This window comes from Anopheles maculipalpis, chromosome X, assembly GCF_943734695.1.
Source record: "Anopheles maculipalpis chromosome X, idAnoMacuDA_375_x, whole genome shotgun sequence".
In the NCBI taxonomy this organism is placed as follows: Eukaryota; Metazoa; Arthropoda; class Insecta; order Diptera; family Culicidae; genus Anopheles; species Anopheles maculipalpis.
Window position 1 is genome coordinate 1338550 of NC_064870.1, and position 18213 is coordinate 1356762.

Sequence of the window (18213 nt, forward strand, 5' to 3'; positions counted from 1 at the left end):
TCCTAACGCGCAAAAACTTTTTTTTTTGCGCGTTAGGTATCTAATTTATTGGTATTTAATTTAAACGCAGCAGCGTTTTAAATTAGAATATAAAAAAAGTGAAAAAGAAAATGCAGGACGTGGTAAAGTCCCATTTCTGCTAGATTACGAGTTTATCATAACCGCTCAACCGTTGCATACCTGCACACACACACACACACACACCATATTTGGTGCACCATATCATCACTAAGTTGCTAAGAAAGTTCCTAACGTTTCGAGAATCACAAAACGAATAAGCGAAAACACTAGCGTCGCTTAAACTAACTACCTGAAGAACTGCTAGAATTGTTATTACGCTCTACGGAAGTGTTGGTGCTAGTAGCGGCACTGCTACTATCGATATACGCTCCGACGATCGACGTATAGTTGCGCTGATGCTTGCTGGCAAACTTGACATGATGTCATTTGGAGTGATTTCCAATGGAAGAAACATTGCCGACCGGTGTGACGGCGACGGCGGCGGCGGTGGTGATGGTGGTGGTGTTGTTGATGATAGGATTGCCCGTCCCGTCGGTTGGCATTGGCACTGTTTGGGGTTGGTTAGCGTACGGTGGCGGCGGTCCATCGCTCTCCTTCGCCACGATCAGCGTAAACTGGTCCTGCTCGATCGGTTTCTTTAACCATTCGCCCAGATCCTCCTTGCTGAACGCGGCAAAGAGTTCGCGCTTTGCCTGCTGATACTCGGCGACGGACATTTTCGTTTCGAAGTAGGTCGGCTTTACATCGCGGCACGGTATGCCGGGAAGCCGGGCAATGACGGTTGAGTAGCGCTGGTAGAACGATTGCTTCGACAGCCGGGACATCTTGTTCGTGTTGGTGTTGTTGTTAATTAGCTTGCCGGTGAAGGAGTTGACGATCTCCACCTCGGTACCGTTCGTGATCCAGTTAATACTAAAATTGGGCGGTTTCGTTTGATTCCGCGATTCGGCCGACGTCATAAGCGCTAGTTTCGGTTTGTTTAGACGATACGGTGGCGGAAGCCCCTGTATGGCACTCTCTATCCTTCCACAAATAGCTCTAAATAAGCACACACGCAAACAATAACAGTTAGCCCAATACACCGCAACATTCACAAATCCCGACACTTACCGGTACATGTGCGCCGGATGCAGCAGACTGCCTAGCACGATCGAGTGCAGATAGATTGGCTCAATGATCGATGCCAGCAGCGAACCTTGCAAACCGAGCACGTTCCATCGTGAGATTTTGTCCGAACACGACATGGTCAGTAACCGCTGGCCCTGCAACACACCGTCCCAAGTTTGGATGCCATCGCTGCTCTTCACCGGAATGGTTCCTTCACCCGACTCAACCTTTGTCCGGAGCTGGCCGCGCGCTTTCCTATTGTGCGACAAGAAACACACAGCATTATAACGAACATCTCGCTGGTTTATAGGAATTGTTATTGTTGTGATTTTGGGGATTCCATGAGAAATACGAAGTGCATGATTAGGATGTATCAAAACTTACCGATTAGGATGCTTATCCACATCCATGCTATCGTTCTCGTGTGGACTAAACACGCGCGCATCACCGCACGGCGCCGTATTGATGTACAGATGGAAATAAATGCCCTCTTTCAGCGTGTACAGGTTCGAACCGTCGCCGGGTTTGTTGAATATTATTTCCTGCCGTGCATGCCGGTCGGCCGCACCGGGATCGCTTTCCTGTCCGGGTGGTGGTAGCGATTCGTGGACGGCCAACGCTGCTGCCGTTTCGGACGATGCCGCAGCCATCGTCTGCTGGCAGAGCAAATCGAGCTGGCTGTAGAAAAAGTCCATCAGGCCGCGCCGAGCGATGATTTCCGCATGGGAATCATTGATGACCGAGCCGGTGACGCTCATATGCTCGCCGCTAACACACTTCGTACCGGTAGCGAGTGAAATTACCCGTGCCGTTTTCACGTCGTACCCGTGCGTCATGACGAACCCGGCCAGCACCTTGCGTCGGCTGTACACGTCGCTGCCCTTCATCACCTCATTGAACTTTTCGATCACCAGTCTGCGGATAAAGGATGAAAAAGAAGAACGATGGTACACCGTTTAGTATGTTCACACATCTGGCCAGCCGCCCATGGTAGCTACTTACTTGCCCACCGCATCGGCGAACGTTTGCGGTAGCTCGAAGTTTTTGTTCTGCGTAAAACTGTTATCGCCGTTCAGCGTGACACCGCTCGGGCCACCGATCGAACCATTGCTGGTGCCGGCAGATATCAGCCCAAACTTGGACTGCTGCAGCGGGCTGAACGAGATGTTGCATATCGAGGCGAGTGCCGCCTTTGCCGCCGCATTCTTCGCCATCTTCTTCGACGGTCCGGTACCTTCGAAGCGCTGATTATCATTGACTGTAACGACGACAGTGAATTTCGAATGCTGAAGACCGTCGGACGAGACACACTCGAAATGGGCATCGGTAAATAGTTCATGCAAAAGCATCACTGGTCCTTTCTCCGGCTGCGGTTTCGGGTGATGGCCGGATGCAACATTCCCGCTGTTGCGCAGTGCGGTGCCAGACGACACTTTTAGCTCTATGCTCCCACAGTCCAGGGGCGGGCCAGTCAGCGTAGATAGTGGTAGGCAACACGCGGGACACGGACGACAGAATTACACAGAATGACACCACACACACACACACAAACATACGATAACACGCAAGCGAGCGAATGAAGAGAGAGAGAGAGAGAGAGAGAGAGAGAGAGAGAGAGAGAGAAAAGAGGAGGAGGAGAAATGGAGAGAATAAGAGAAGAAAAAAAAACAGATTATGGTACATGATGATCAGCTTGATGGAATCGTCTTGGGACACATTGACACATAGAACGAAATGAAGTAATATATAGGAAAAAGTGTACGGGGGATAAGGAATATTACTACGGCAAACACTATTAGCAGTGTTTGCTAAACACTAAACTAAACATACAGTGTTCGGTAAGATACTTATGGTTGGGATTTGTTTTATGAGTGGTCAACAGAAAAAGGCAATACATATATAATACTACCCATGTGTGCGGGTTTTACCCATAAAAGTAAAGTAAGGTAGGAAGAAATGCTTGCAGTAATTGAATTGAATCGCTAATTCACCCAGTCTACAAAAAGGGAGACAGACTGGAATGCTCGAACTATCGTGCCGGTGCCGGAAGAGCGGGGCATGGAACCCTGTCCTAGATCTTGTTCTGCAGACTTGCACCCTTTGCTACAGATTTCATCGGCAGCTACCAAGCTGGATTTGTTGGTGGCAAATCCACCAAATCCATCAAATCTTCAGTCTTCGGCAAATCCTCCAGAAGTGCCGAGAGCGCCAGATCCCTACGCACCATCTGTTCATTGACCTCAAGGCAGCCTACGATAAAATAGATCGAAATGAGCTAATGGAACATAATTCAGCAGCACCACTTTCTGCTATCTTGGGACTGTCGTATAACTTCGGATAACGATGTCAGCAGCGAAATCCCAAGGCGCATTGTGCAGGGGAATCCTGTCTACTACCTGCCTTCACCGTCCGACCGGACAACACAACTAGATTCAATTGAACTATTGCAGCTGGGGATTGGATAATGGTTTAGACTATTGTTAACATTACTTTGCTCTATCTGGAGGGAGCATTAAAGGGAGGCAAACGATACGGAAACAGGTAACTAAAAAAAACATTAAACAGAGAGGGACACAATCTGAACCCTTCAGCACACAGGAGAGCAAATCAAGAGGCGCTCACAGTACGGGGAGGGGGGGGGGGGGGAACCAGAAATTAAAGAGGCACAGAGATGAATGGATTATAACAATATGGGGAAAATGCACACAGAACGGAAAACAAATTAGGTAAACAATAAAACGATAAAAAGAGAGGAGAGAGTTGAGATTTAATACTTGCTTTCGAAACGTTTCTTCCATGCTAGAGCCTTTTCATTCGTATTTTTAAATAAGTTTAAGCTCTGTTGAATTTTTTCAACCACTTGCCGATGACCGTTTTGTGCGTAGGGACTCAGGTTGGGCGGGATGGCAGTGTTGGGAAAGGGATAGCTAACCGTGTTGGAGCCCGGACAATCGCGCATGTAACCCTTTTCGCCGGCGGTCGTAATTACGGCGGTGGGCGAGGTAACGATCACAATGGCGGTCGTCGGATTAGTGGTACCGTTCGCAATAGTGTTAGTGGTAGGTAGGCCGCCGCCGCCGACGCCACCCCCACCCCCACCACCCCCATTACCAACACCGCCACCGACGGTAGTGTCACTGGTGGGAATATTCCTGGCCGAATCATCCTTTGCGAGTGCTTTACTGGTCAGTTTAGTAGCTGTGGTGGTGGTGGTGGTGGTGATGGTGTTCATGTTGGTGAGATCATTACGCAGGGACAGGTACGAATTGATGGATGAGTCAAAGTGGCCGAACTTGTTAAAATAGTTGGTATGGCACGGTTGCTGCTCCTTCGTGCCGTTTAGCATAAACGTATCGTACTGGAGATAGTTGACAAAGCGATGCAAATCGCTCGCAGCCGACAGTGTCGCGTTGCTGGCGGTGGTCGATTTCGAGTGTTTCGCTTTTAGCGTCCGCAACGCACCAGCCTCACTCGGTAGCGGCTTTACGTCATGCTTGTCGGCCACGGTGGCGGTGCTGGTGGTGGTGATGGTGGTGCAAAGTGTATTCGCTTGCAGCTGATCGCTCGATGACATTACGTAGCCGGCCAGCGGCAGCATTAGGATGGTGGCGGTATTATTATGATTATTAGTATGGGTGTTCTTATTGGCGCACGGATGGTGGATGGAATCAGCAGCGCTCGTGCTACTGTTGCTGGTGGGTTTCGGAATGTTTGGGTTAGGTTCTAGGGGAATGATGGCGGCGATGGAAGTTTTGAGGGTGGTACCGGTGGTGGAAGCGGTGACAGTAGTGGTACCGCCAGTACTACCTCTGATATACTTTTCGTAACCGTCGTTGAAAGTGGTTCCAGTAGCTGCAACTGAAGGACGATACAGCATATCGATGAACACAGAGCATTAGAATTCGGTGAATGGATCAATGAGGTTTGAAGAAACGAAAAACGAAACGAATATTATGGAAAGGTCGGAACCGGATGTTGCGAAACGGGAGTGCAAGACTGGGAGCCCGGAAAAGGGGTTAAGAGGGCTTTTGAAAAATGTTTGAAGTAGTTTGTCAACCAAAATTAAAAACCGAGAGAAAACAAAAACCAGAAATCGTGTAAAAAACCAAACATGAATTCTTAAATATGCAACTACACACACACCCGGTTTGCACTTCATATGTGGTTATGAAATTCGTTAAAAAACAAAACAAAAAAATAGGTAGCAAGAGAGAGCCTAACCATGAACGAAAACGTTATAGTATGGAGTAAAGGAAAGGATTCAATGGTAGAATAATGTTTTCAATTACTGTTGGTTACGATACTGGACGCTGCTGCCTGGGCCGTTCGTACGCTGCTCGCACTGGTGCTGATGGCTGCCGGGGATGGTGTTGGTGCTGCTGCTGCTGCTGATGACTTCTCTAGGGCCGATTGCTTCTCACTGTCGGCATTGGAATGCAGGCTGCCGGTAGCGTTCACTTCCTTTCGCTGCCAGTTGTTGCCGTTGGTGGGCAGCACCACGACGCTTTTACTGCTGTTGGTGTTGGTGTGCGAATGTACCGTGTTATTACCGCTAAAGTCACACTGGCGGTTGACAGCAATCGGCTTAATGCTGCTGTTATTCATGCAACTGCTATTGCTATATGGGCTTTTGCTGCTGCTGTTGTTGTTGTTGTTGTTGTTACTGTGTAGCGAGTTGTTTGAATTGACTGTAATGTTTTCAGGCACAGGTTTTCCACCAGCGGTGACACTTTTTTCCTGCATACCGGGCACGGTATCTGACAGTGGAAAGATGCTATTTTCGATCATCGGATCATCGCTAGTAAAGTCCACGTTTTGCAGCGGTTCGATCGGTGTTAGTGTTGCTCCATCTTTGAACTGTATGAAGCTGTGCAAAGCGGAAGCCGCCGCTGCGACGCGGGCCAACTTTTTGCTCGGCCCGGTTCCAACGAACTTTTGACCGTCAACCTGTAACAATTGGGTTGGGATGGTGTTGTGATGTTGTCAGACACAGAGTTTGGGTAAAATGTTAGTAACTGGTAACTAGTGTACAGCACAAACGGATATGCAAAACCACACCTACAGCTGCGTGTGTGTGTCTGCTTGTGTGTGTGTGTGTGTTGGTGTTTGTTTTTTTTATGCTTACCACTACCGATATTGTGAAGAGCGGCGCATGGACTGGCCCAGTCTGTGATTCAACTTTGTACACCAGGTTACGCTTTAGCTCGTTGAGTACTGCAACTGTGTTTTTGGTTTGCGGAACCTGCTCCATCCGCGACTCACCCGACTTGGATGCGTTCTGGAGTTTGCGTCGTTTCCGTATTGCTAAAATTACATTTCAAAAGACAGCATTACTACACCGACCGATTCAATGCTAACTATTGCATTATGTGGAAAGGATGGTCGAACTACGAAATTTTGATAAGAGGAATAAAACTATGGCCGATAAAATTATTGAAACTCAGAGGCAGAAACTGTTTGCTGGTGCTTTCACACGTCTGAAATATACGCCAGAAGGAAAGCATTAAGGTTCAATCTCTTTAAACTACTTCAAAACGCGTCATGACCTGGATTTTTGAGCGCAATTGCGAGATTAGATTTATATTTTCAAAAAAACTAAAACTATAGTTGAAATTAGCGAGGAGTTGCAGTTAACGCCTCCTTCTAGCTGCCTTAACTACCGGCATATGCCGATACTTCTTCTCGAGTGACTCTAGAACTTCAAGATGTCTTGGCCCTACCCTTTTCTAGCTTCCTTGACTTCTATTTCCATTGTAGCTGGATATTCGAGGAAACCCTGTCCTAGATTGAGTACAATTCTCGCTCATACCCGAAACTATCCGAATGCAATGTAAATTCTGTTAAGTAAAGTATTCTACCACCAACGCTTTCTTCCCTTTTATAATTCCAGACGAATGAACCAGCACATCTTTGCCAAATCAAACGAAGCAATGTTCAACGTAACAGCATGTTTTCGATTAAATTAGAGCAGTGTTTTGGTTTACAGTAACATAAAACAGGCTAAATAAATCATACATACCTGTAGAAATCCCATTACCAACTACAAATTCGCGAACAGGAGCAGAAAGAAGACAAAAATAATAGTAAGTAGATTGTTACGATTCTTATTTTAAGATGGTTTAATTAAAAAAAAATAATAAATTGAGATGGATAAAACAGTAATAACACTAAGTCGTGAAATGTGTGGTATGAAATTTGAGGTTAACCAAGTTTTGCTTGCCTTGCACAATCAAACTATTCTATGGTAAACATTTAAGTATTTACATTTATTCTTATCGAAGAAAAACATGATAATAAAACATTAACATTATGTCTCTTCTTAGGCGGACACATTGAAGAGGGATTGTGTAGCGATTTTGAGTTGGTATTCGAATTCGAATATATAAATTTTAGCTACAAATAGATTGATGCAGTATTCTCATAAATCGTTCGTGTTTTTTGTTGTTGTTTTTCAGTCTTCCCTGCTTTATCGCGTCCACACTATCGTGCTGGTATAATGCTGCAATAAAGTATCCACATCAACCGTTTCAAACAATTTCAATAGTTGCTATAGGTACTATAAAAAAAAAAACATCATGCAGATAATATGTGGGTCCGAAGGGGGACGGTGGGCTGGTTGGAGGGATTTTGATGGTAGAGCGCGGTAGGGTAAAAAAATGGCAACTGTAGTGCCTAAACCTTTAATTAATATATTATCTTGCGGACTGTTTGCGGGTCAAACCAGCATACTGGTGGGTGGGCGGTCGCACTCCCACTACCGAGCAAGAACGGGGTCGACCCCGAACGGTGATGCCGTGGATTGTTGCAAAAGGTCAAGTGTTGGCGGAAACATGATGGAATGGTAATCGGTAGTAGGAAAACAACAATCAAGCGATTCCGATGCTCGCTATGCGACATGTTTTAATAGCGGGGGTTTATTGATGTTTTGAATGTTGGGAATGGAAGGCAACGAAACCGAAATTAAACTAAATGATATTTTCGGTCGGGTTTCGGTTTCGGCTTCTTATAGCTAGTGAACTCGTGGGACTAGATGCGGGATGGATGACTACTATGGCTACTAGTGCCGCAACTAAGTGAGCGGTCATTTACCTGCCGTAATTTTGCGCTTAGTTCCCCGCCTTGGCGATGGGCTCAGCATTGCGGACGATGGATAGCTGGTGTTGTTTTTGTCGTTGATCGCATTGTTATTGCTTATGTTGATTTTGTTGTTGGTGTTGGTTGTTGCACTGGTATCCATGTTGCTGCCGGCTGTGGTATTGGGAGGGGCGACTGCTGTTTTTCTTTGGCGGAAGTTGAACTTTTCGGTAGCCTGAATTTTTTGCAAAAACCTTTTCGACACAGGTAGCAACACACACACACGGGACGTCCGCCTCGCACGTTTACCGGGTGGGATGTCGGGGGGAGGTGTCGGGCCTCTACACGCTGGAGAGTTGACACGGCGCGCGGGTTTGGATTAGAAGAAATAATTTTAGAACGTTGCCATTATCACAATTTTCACACACAAGAAGCATAGAGCGGAGGGAAAGGGGGACGGTTTCTCAGGTGTTTCGAAATATGACGGCGGGATAAAAAAAAAGAAAAATACACCCACAGACACACGCACGCACGAGACACGCACCAGCATACATTCCCGTCAGCGGCACACACTACCACCCCTCTACGGCTGACGCTTCGGAACGTACGCCCGACGAGGAAAAATATTTTCACATGAACTATTTCCACCAGAAAATCCTTCTCTCCGCGTGTGTGTACGTTTTGCATAGAAGGTGAGCGTTAGCGCTTGCGCATCGCAATATTTGTACGCATTAATTGATGTTCCACGGTCCGAAATGCAGTCACACTTATGGATATGGAGACGTGCAAAAAAAATTAACAAATATATATGTATGTATGGCACAAAGCGTGCTTGCTCTACGAATGAAACACACTCCGGTTCCCGTCCCTTTGTACGCGCGGTTCGTTCCAGCGAAAACAAAACGGTGACGAACGAGCCACAAAGCGAAACGCATCATTCCCTTTTCCAAGAAACGGGTGCAAAACGGACGCGCAAAGGGAAACAAGAAAGCGAGAGAGTGAGAGAATGTGTGTGTGTGCGAGAGAGAGAGAGAGAGAGAGAGAGAGAGAGAGAGAGAGAGAGCGAGAGAGAAAGGGCACAAAGAACGCACTACGAAAAATGCGAAGGGAATAGTGCTGCTGCAGCGATTCCTTCCCTTTCTATGCCTGCATTAGAAAAGTTGCGCCAATCTATACGGCGGTTCCGGGAAATGGATCACTTCACGGTGCGATTAGGTTAGCTATCTAGCGCAAGAAGGAAGCTAAAAAGAAAAATATTCCGCTCCACCGCAAAAAGACGGCAAAGCAAGACCGGCAAACTTGGAAATGCTTTTTGACTGTCTCGATTCCCTCTCTCTCATCTCCAAACCCCTTCCCCCCTTTCCCCATAGCACTCGCGGAGCGCAAAACCTAGAACGGATAACCTATTTTGCCTACCAAGTGCCTACACTTGTACACTAATTTCCACCATTAATACGTAACTATAGCAATAACGTGCCCGCCCCCAGGTTGTGCGGTTTATTAGTATTTTGGCATTGCTCGAAACAACGAGCACAAGCACAAAGGGAAAGAGGGAACAATGCACTGTTTGCTCGCTAACGCAGCGATTACTGCTGTATTTCTTCGCTAGGCGCTGCTGCGAGCAACCTTTACGAGCGATCGCATTTTGTCGACCGAATTTGCCCCTGTGTCCCCCCACCGAATTGCAGCAAACAAACAAAATGCACTTTTTTCCCGGACACACTCACACCCGGGCGCGTAATAATGGTATGCTTTTCTTTTACCCGATTAAACACTTGGCCGGCTGGATGGATAACGAAATTGTTTCACACGCAGAATTCCATCCGTTGCTGAATTTCTGCTGCTGCTGGTGCTGGCTGCTAGGAAAATAAATCGTTCGCGTGAAGTTCTGCGAACCGTTTGACAGGCACCAATTGTTTGTGTCACTTTTTATTATACAAGTCTGGGTGTGTGAGTGTGTCTATTTGTCGAACGCGAATCGACTCGACTGCTCGATTCGATTAAATTGGAGTGTAAATTTGATGCGTGTTTTTTTTTCAAACGTTTTTGCACATTTCGTTCAATGACAAAAAAATGAATAAAAGCTTGGGTGTCATTATTTGCAACTTCGCGTATTTTCGGGCTGTTTGGGTGCAGTCTAACAAAATTTCGTACGTGCATTCCTTGCGTTCGAGTTGCTTGTGTAAACAAGCAGAAAGCGATACCAACCAACATAACAGTCGCGATATTCCGTGCCGCCCGAACATTCGGCCCATCCACGGAGAATCGCACGGATAAACCGTTTGCGAAGGTGTAAACTTCGTCAGAAAAGTGATAGTTTGCGTTGTATGCTGTTAGCCAACATTTTGCATCTGCTAGCGGGATTAGTGTTGTTCTTTTTTACCGTTCATTACATTTATTATATCGTAACAGCACTATATCGGTTCTCTGGTACCGTTCAGATGCAATCGGAAGATGCTAAATACATCAAGAAGTGAGTACACAGCAACCCTAAACAAACCCCCCAAAATCCCGTCCATGTAGGTGAGACTGTGCGTAGAGTTGGGAAATGGTTGTATCGAGTGGGTTTGTGATTATCGATTTTTCCCATGTCGTTTGCAGCCTTTCATGTTTGCAACTTAAAGCCCTTTTTCCCTCTTAGACTGTGACAAAATTTCACAAATATAATGCAAATAAAAAATGGCAGTTTTAGTTACATTATCACCACTCCTAACTAATTTATTAGCTATTCGAATCTGTTTTTTTTCCTTGGATCGTAAAAGTTATTGTGATGAAAGTTGTACAAGAAAACGTCGATCGTGAAGCAACTGACTGATTGACTAGATTTTGTAAAACGTCTGCTGTTATGCCGCAACTTAAACTTTAACCAATCCCATGTTTGTCCACAGACGATGGAAGGGTGGAACAGTCGAACCTCACCCCACCGAAAAAGCACTCATCGTCAACTACAAGCTAGAGGCTGCTGTCTTCGGTGACCCTGGAGATCCTATGTTGGAGGACAAAAAGGTAACTATTTCCGGAGGGGGGTGGAGCTTGAAACATGTACCTGAACAAATCAATATCTCCAAAACTCTGTACTGCTGCTTGGTTGTATTGAACAATTTTTGCTGAAATTTGTAGTTAGTTAGCATGTTCTTATAATTGCTTATACATTAAATGTTCATATTGCTTGCTTTTATATCTCTTAAAGGACTGCCAGCGGATCATACGACTTAAGTCATTAAACTCTAAAACTGATCCCGCCGTACTTGCGCGGGAAGTTGTAGAAAAGTGTGACCTTATCCATAAATCGCAGCTATGTGACATTGAGCAAATCATCTACTACCTGAAGAATCGCAAAGTGGTAGAAACCCCTGTTGTCAGTACCGGCCATCAACGGTCCGTATCACGCATATCCGATAAAACGAGCTCAACCATCGACACCGAAAAAGCTTCAATCAGAAACGTCGATGACTATATCGAGCTGCTGTACGAGGATTTGGCCGAAAAGGTGAAAGGATCCCGGCTGATATTGCAGCTAGCGCGCGATCCAGATAATTTGGAAGAGTTGGAAAAGAATGGTATGTAGGGGGGGAGGGAGTCGGAAGCAATCCTGCCAACACACTAACGTATCATTGGGTTACAATTTCTAGAAGCGGTACTTAGTGCTCTGTCTCGTGTGCTACGCGAAGACTGGCGCCGTTCGTTGGATCTTTCCACCAACATCATTTACATCTTCTTCTGCTTCTCGACCTATACCAACTTCCACTCCGTCATAGTGAACTACAAGATTGGCTCACTGTGCATGGACGTGATCGATTACGAGTTGCGCCGGTACGATCAAATGAAGCACGACATTGATGCTCGCAAGAGCATGTCCGCAAGCTTCAGCAATGGAAGCGCGAAGGAAAAGGAGATTGATATAGCCGGTGCAAAGAGCAGCACGGAACAGCTGGATACGATTATTGATCAGGAAAAGCCAAAGGAAATGGAACCGCCGAGACGACGTATACCGGAACTAAAGCAACGTCCAAAGTCGGGCAACTGGAGCAGCAACCTTAGCGGCAGCGGTATCGCTCTGAACAGTCCACTAACCAAAGCACACTCAATGAATAACAGCTACCACGAGCAGCTGACCAATGAATCTAGTCCTACCAGCAATGGTTTCACCAGCCCAATCACTAGCTCCAATTCGACCGAATCGATGAACGCTGCCGGCTACAGTATCCCGCACGCACCGGGTTCCGCTGGGGCGGACACTGTTGCGTCGGAAAAACCGGATCCACGCAAGCTGAAGGACGATTACGATAAAATTAACAAACAGTTCAAGCTGTTCGTTCGCAAGCAGGAGCAGCTGCTGCGCGTTGCGTTCTATCTGCTGCTCAACATAGCGGAAAACGTTAAGCTGGAGGAAAAGATGCGCAAGAAGAATATTGTAAAAATGCTGCTGACAGCATTGGAGCGGCAAAACTTTGACCTGCTCGTGCTGGTCGTTACCTTCCTGAAGAAGCTCTCCATCGTGCTGGACAACAAGGAGGAAATGTATGAGCTGAACATCGTCGAAAAGCTGCCACGCCTGTTGCAATCGCAGAAGGATCTCGTGCAAATGACGCTGAAGCTGCTGTTTAACCTATCGTTTGATGCACGTTTGCGGGCGAAAATGATTCGCGTCGGTTTGCTGCCGAAGCTGGTCACGTTTTTGAGCGACGATAAGCACCATGGCATCGTGACGAAGATTCTGTACCACATGAGCCTGGACGATAAGGTGAAGTCCATGTTTACGTACACCGACTGCGTACCGGTTGTGGTCGATATGTTACTTCTGAATCTTAATCAAAAGTCCGACCCGGACCTGATTGCGCTCGGCATCAACCTGGCACTGAACCGACGCAACGCGGCAATGATGATAGAAAACAACCGGCTGCACAGTTTGATGTCCCGCGCATTCAAATGTCAGGACACGCTGATCATGAAGATGATACGCAACATCTCGCTCCATGATACACTGCGGCCACACTTTGTGGTAAGTTGGCGTAACATGAATACAACTGGCGGATAACATTATTAAGACGGTTTGTTTGCCTTTGTTTTTAATTTTGCAACAGGATTTTGTGGGCGATCTCGCTAAAATTTTAACCGAGTGTGACGAAGAAGAATTTTCCGTCGAGTGTCTTGGTATTTTAGGTAACTTAGCTCTGGCCGATTTAGATTATTCGCAGATTATCCACAACTTCAACCTTATACCGCTGATTCGAAACATGCTTGTACCAGGTGAGAGGGAGACATACAATGGGTAGATAAGCCAAAATTCACCCCTACTAAACTCGACTTTCTTATTACTTTAGGTAAATACAAGGATGATCTGGTACTAGAGATGGTTGTTTTCATCGGTACGTGCGCATTGGACGAATCGTGCGCTATGCTGTTGTGCAAAGCGGACGTCATTCTTTCCCTAATCGAGCTGCTCAAGGCTAAGCAGGAAGACGACGAGATGGTGCTGCAGATTGTGTTCGTCTTTCAACAGGTGTTGCGCCACGAAAGTACGCGCTGCTACATGATCAAGGACACCGAATCGCCCGCCTATTTGATCGATCTGATGCACGACAAGAACGAAGAAATACGACGCGTTTGTGACGTGTGTCTCGACATCATTGCCATCACAGACAGTGAATGGGCATCGCGAATAACGGTAAGCGTTTGAAAACGTTTAGAGCTGTGGCAAATGACCTGTGCATTTACGTGTGTTTCGTCGGATTTTGTTTACAGCTGGAAAAGTTTCGCAATCATAATAGCCAGTGGCTTAGTATGGTGGACTCGCAGGAAACTGCTGACGATGTGCAAACGTACGGTCCGATTGAGGACGATGAAGCCGATCTGCCCACCTACCTGACGTCAGAATATCTTGATCAACTTTACCTGCTGGGCGGTGACACGAACGATGATAACGATTGTAACAAACATCGTTCCGGCTCTTCAATGTCTAATTACAGTCGTCCTGTCAGTCGGTAAGTGTAATGTGTTTTTGTTTTGCTTTTTATGAAATTTATGCTCCCATGAGATATCCATGAAAGGAAGAAATTATTATTTGAATTCTTCTATGACAAACAAAGATTCATTTTCATAAAATAAAATCTAAAATTTGTTCCTCTCCTACATATCCTTTCCATTACAGCTATAGCCGTGATCTAGAAGACATGGAAATTATCCATTAAATAATGTGCGTCGTTGTGCCAGACGTTGTGCAGGCATGAGTGTATGTAAAAAGGCGAAAAAGCTGAGATCAAAATTTGCCCCTTTGGAGAAAGGAGGATGAAATAATTTCATCCATAGCTCGCGACACATTTTTCGCTAAATTCTGCATTTTGAATAATCCGACAGTACTCACTCTCTGCCTCTCCTTCTCCTTCGCCCGGAGTGAAACATAAAAAGAACTAAACTGGTTTGTTGACATTAAAATGAGCGAAATTTGATAGTGATGCTTGGCTTTGTGTGCGAGTGTGTGTGTGTCTTAGTCATTTTACATTAATGTGCCTACCCAGTAGCTACTATATGCGATTGTATGATCATATGCCCATCAGCGGTACAAGGAGGCAAATTGCTATGCGGCAAGAAAGGCTTAATTAGGAATAGAAATTTGGTTTTTCTTTTGTTTTTATTCCCATTTTCGTTGATACCGCATACGCCCGGTTTAATGATTTGTTAAACGAAAGCGAAAAGTATTATATATTAATTTGTGCAGTTAGTATCAGATGTTTTCAATAAACATCACATAGCTTTTGGTCCCCAAACGCAACAAGAAAACACTAACCAGATAGGAAATTTCACACCTGCTTTTTTTGTTTGTATCTTTCACAAATAAATATCATAACACTGTTCGGTACAGCGTAAAGCTTAATTCTGCGCGTTTTTGACTGTAAAAATAAAATCATAATTTATTGAAATATAAAAATTGATAATTGGAACAAAATCAGCACGTTAACGTATTATTCAGAGTGAATCAAACACTAGTTCGTCAACGGTTCCTTCGTACTATTATGTTTTTGTAATGAAACTTCTTGAAGTATTCGAATTTACGCGTCCACATATTGGAACGACCTTGTACGCTTTGCTCTAAGGGCCTGAGCTTCTTATCATAAGCTCGGTCCCGTTTTATCGCTTCGATTGTTATCTCTTACTATAAAATCTCTATATTTATCGCAAACGAAAACCCAATGATATAATTCTAGCACAGCCCTATTTTCTACACTTCTTGGAGGCACACAGAGGCTAAGAAGAAGTAGTACATTGACGATTTTTCAAATGTTTATTTTGATTTTAGCTTTACGATGGATTTTAAATAGAAATTATTGAGAAATATTAATGAAACACACACATCACATAATATTAAATCAAGCAACTTCAAACCAACACATTCCGAAGCAGCTGGTTGAGCCAAATAACCACATCACAAATTGTTGCTGGCAACTTACCCCATGCTAAATAGATTAGAAAACACCGGGTGTGTTATAGTGGGACGATAAGAACTGAACAAAACGTTGCAAGTAATTAAAGTCAAAACAAGTCACACCTACAAACAATAAAATCGTTGATGCGATTAGGACATGCCTCCTTAAACGGAGGTCACAGTTCAGATTGAGCTCCATAAGTAGGCCTGCCCCGCCTAAACTAAAACACTGACAGGGTTGGTGAGGTAAAGTAGCAAGAAAAAAAGCAAAGCATTTGTACGGAATGACGTGCCCAGTTGCTGGATAGTTCTTTGTTTGAATGATTTCCTGTTTACTGCCGACAATTTGCGATTGTGAATGGCACACGCCTCACATCAGGGCCTCTTGGCGCGACCTCAGACTTGTGCGTTGATGCTGTTAGCATAGAGAGCAGCTATCCGATAATTGATGTAACTAAATTACTGCTACAAGTACAAGTGTGCGATTTAGGGCTACAAACAAAATGGAAATCATCTGTTTAGCTCTGGATCTCCAAGGATGATTGTCTTCTTGGTTATTTGATAGGTTCGATCGAAATGAGACGTATAATCGCCATGCGGTGTATAAACAAAGCTCAAACGTTTCACTCTTATGAAATCGAGATAAGTAGTGTTTGTAAATATATAGCGGCGAATGATCTGCATTAGAAAACGATTGAAGTACGTCAGCGGTGCAAGAGATCCCTATGACGTTTGTAATGAATTATATGTTGTTGTTTTGGAGCTATTAAACATCGCGTTATTAATCATCATTATCATCATCCTTAGGCGATCCTTTAACCATAAGCATCAATCAATTTCTTTATGAACAATAATCGATGTACACAAAATCTCCTCCATATTTGGATCTTCATAGAGTCGTCGTTGCTGAGACTATTCGTCAGCAAATCTTAAGAAATATGTAACATTAGGGCAGTGCTAGTAATCATCCTCGTTACGTCAGTCTCCAGACTGATGATGAACTGTCGTGAACTTTCATCAACTAGACGCAATGCTCCAATCCAGCCTCCAGGCCGACATTTGGCAGACAAAAAAAAAGGTAATGACGTATTTAAAGTTCTCGCTCCTTTTTTTCGCGGTGGTTTTTTCGTTTCGTTCAAAAACCGTTTTTCTAGAATGCTGCGTGCCCGAACGAAATTCATCGGACCGGGGCGGGTTATCAGTTGGTGTGTACATATTTCATCTCGGCGATAATTTTCCTACCCATCGCCGAAGAAAACCTAACCACATGACCCAAAGCGGATAGGGAGGGTGGGGCAAGCGGGTGGGTTTTTGAGGGGGCCTTCAGCGAACGAAATACACGAGTCGGCGCAGTGAACCTGTGTGTCACGAAATATGGCGCTCGTTTAACCACAGAGACGCTAAAGCAGGGCGTCCTAAGGGCGCGTTGAAAATGTGTGGAGGACAAATTGCTAAATCACACCTTTTTGGGGGAGTGAATCGCGTTGGCAATCGTCCTTCGGATTGTAACACGATCTCGGCTCATCCCTTGCGCTTCCGATGTAGGTTTCTCTAGTGTGGCTAGATGGTGGATTCTTGTGTCGTCGGGCAGCAAGAAAGTTGCATTAGTTTTGCATCTAAAATACGCTCGGTGGATGTATAACATTTGAATACGAATTAGTTAAGAGACAAGTTTTCAAAAGTAATTGAAAATAGTTTTTTTTTATATCCATTTGTTTTGTTGTTGCCTGTCTCTGTGTTTAGGTGTTTATGTCCGGGAGAGTCCTTGCGTGTGTGTGAAAAGTAATTGTTGAATACTCCCTCCCTGAAAAAGAGTGTGTAATTGTTGAATCGTGGCAACACTTCATATAAATCCATATACTTAAAGCGCCTAATATACAACATATGAGTCATTCTGGCCTTTTCTTCTGGCATACTTTTGTACTAAAGTACAAAGTAAAAATTCATGAAAAAATGGCCGAAATCAGACTCCAACAACTCACGCACGATCCAAAACCGAAGGGTGCCGCCGAATTGGATGACTATTGCTCTCGTTTTCCAGCTTCGGACGGTGTGAAGTAATGCACACCAACACCATCGCACGGCCACACCATTCACACTGGGAGCCGAATTTGATTTGGTGTCCTGTGACTGGTACTTCATATTCAGGCAGCTATGCAACGCGCCTTCAGTCTTTGTACTTTCGTTACTTAGAGTAGGTTGTCTGGGGCGTTCCTTACAACTTACGCGCTATGTACGCATCGTACTAGCAGCCACATTTTTCAACCTCTTACCGCAACACTATTCGTTCGTTCTATTCTCTCTGTGTGTGTGTGTATGTGTATCCTTCTTGCTGTGGCTTTAGGATCTCTAGGTTCACTAGCAAACTAACCGTGTACTAACAGTGTCTCTGTCTGGACTTTGATCCAATCATTTGTTACTACCGATTTGTAACAGGTAGTGTATATGAGCCTTTTTTTTTAATTTCAAATCTAGATTATACGCAGCAGTGAAAATATTTTTTTTAAATCATATTTAAGTTTGAGAGCTTAGAGAAAGTATTTTACATAACTCCGCCTGTAACCATCTAAACCAACACCAGGGTGTAA

The 18213-nt window shown here is 44.9% G+C and overlaps 3 protein-coding genes across 3 annotated transcripts in view; 1 reads left to right on the plus strand and 2 right to left on the minus strand.

Moving 5' to 3' along the window:
• The window catches only part of LOC126568277 (armadillo segment polarity protein), a 369973-nt gene that overhangs the window by 251872 nt on the left and 99888 nt on the right, over positions 1-18213 (minus strand). The gene's annotated exons all lie outside the window — the stretch shown is intronic.
• Positions 303-8375, minus strand: LOC126568715 (uncharacterized). Its single transcript, XM_050225273.1, has 10 exons — positions 8218-8375; positions 7148-7168; positions 6254-6432; positions 5418-6075; positions 3907-4986; positions 2131-2569; positions 1513-2043; positions 1132-1383; positions 483-1059; positions 303-431 (listed from the first exon to the last, which is right to left on the minus strand). Exons 1-10 carry the CDS (start codon positions 8363-8365, stop codon positions 303-305), a joined length of 4014 nt encoding a protein of 1337 aa, XP_050081230.1. The 5' UTR covers positions 8366-8375.
• LOC126567953 (kinesin-associated protein 3) lies at positions 10477-14425 on the plus strand. The gene is made up of 8 exons (XM_050224335.1): positions 10477-10675; positions 11091-11208; positions 11393-11762; positions 11835-13204; positions 13287-13452; positions 13527-13870; positions 13948-14186; positions 14354-14425. Exons 1-8 carry the CDS (start codon positions 10530-10532, stop codon positions 14391-14393), a joined length of 2793 nt encoding a protein of 930 aa, XP_050080292.1. The 5' UTR covers positions 10477-10529; the 3' UTR covers positions 14394-14425.

Bases quoted from the DNA above. Each gene is read 5' to 3' on its own strand.
- LOC126567953 (XM_050224335.1), top strand. From the start codon at position 10,530: ATGCTGTTAGCCAACATTTTGCATCTGCTAGCGGGATTAGTGTTGTTC. The intron at 10,676-11,090 runs GTGAGTACACAG...GTTTGTCCACAG, and splicing joins GATGCTAAATACATCAAGAA to ACGATGGAAGGGTGGAACAG. The intron at 13,453-13,526 runs GTGAGAGGGAGA...TTATTACTTTAG, and splicing joins TCGAAACATGCTTGTACCAG to GTAAATACAAGGATGATCTG.
- LOC126568715 (XM_050225273.1), bottom strand. From the start codon at position 8,365: ATGGATACCAGTGCAACAACCAACACCAACAACAAAATCAACATAAGC. The intron at 6,076-6,253 runs GTAAGCATAAAA...CAATTGTTACAG, and splicing joins TCTTCACAATATCGGTAGTG to GTTGACGGTCAAAAGTTCGT. The intron at 2,570-3,906 runs GCAAGTATTAAA...GTGGGAGCATAG, and splicing joins ATGGAAGAAACGTTTCGAAA to AGCTAAAAGTGTCGTCTGGC.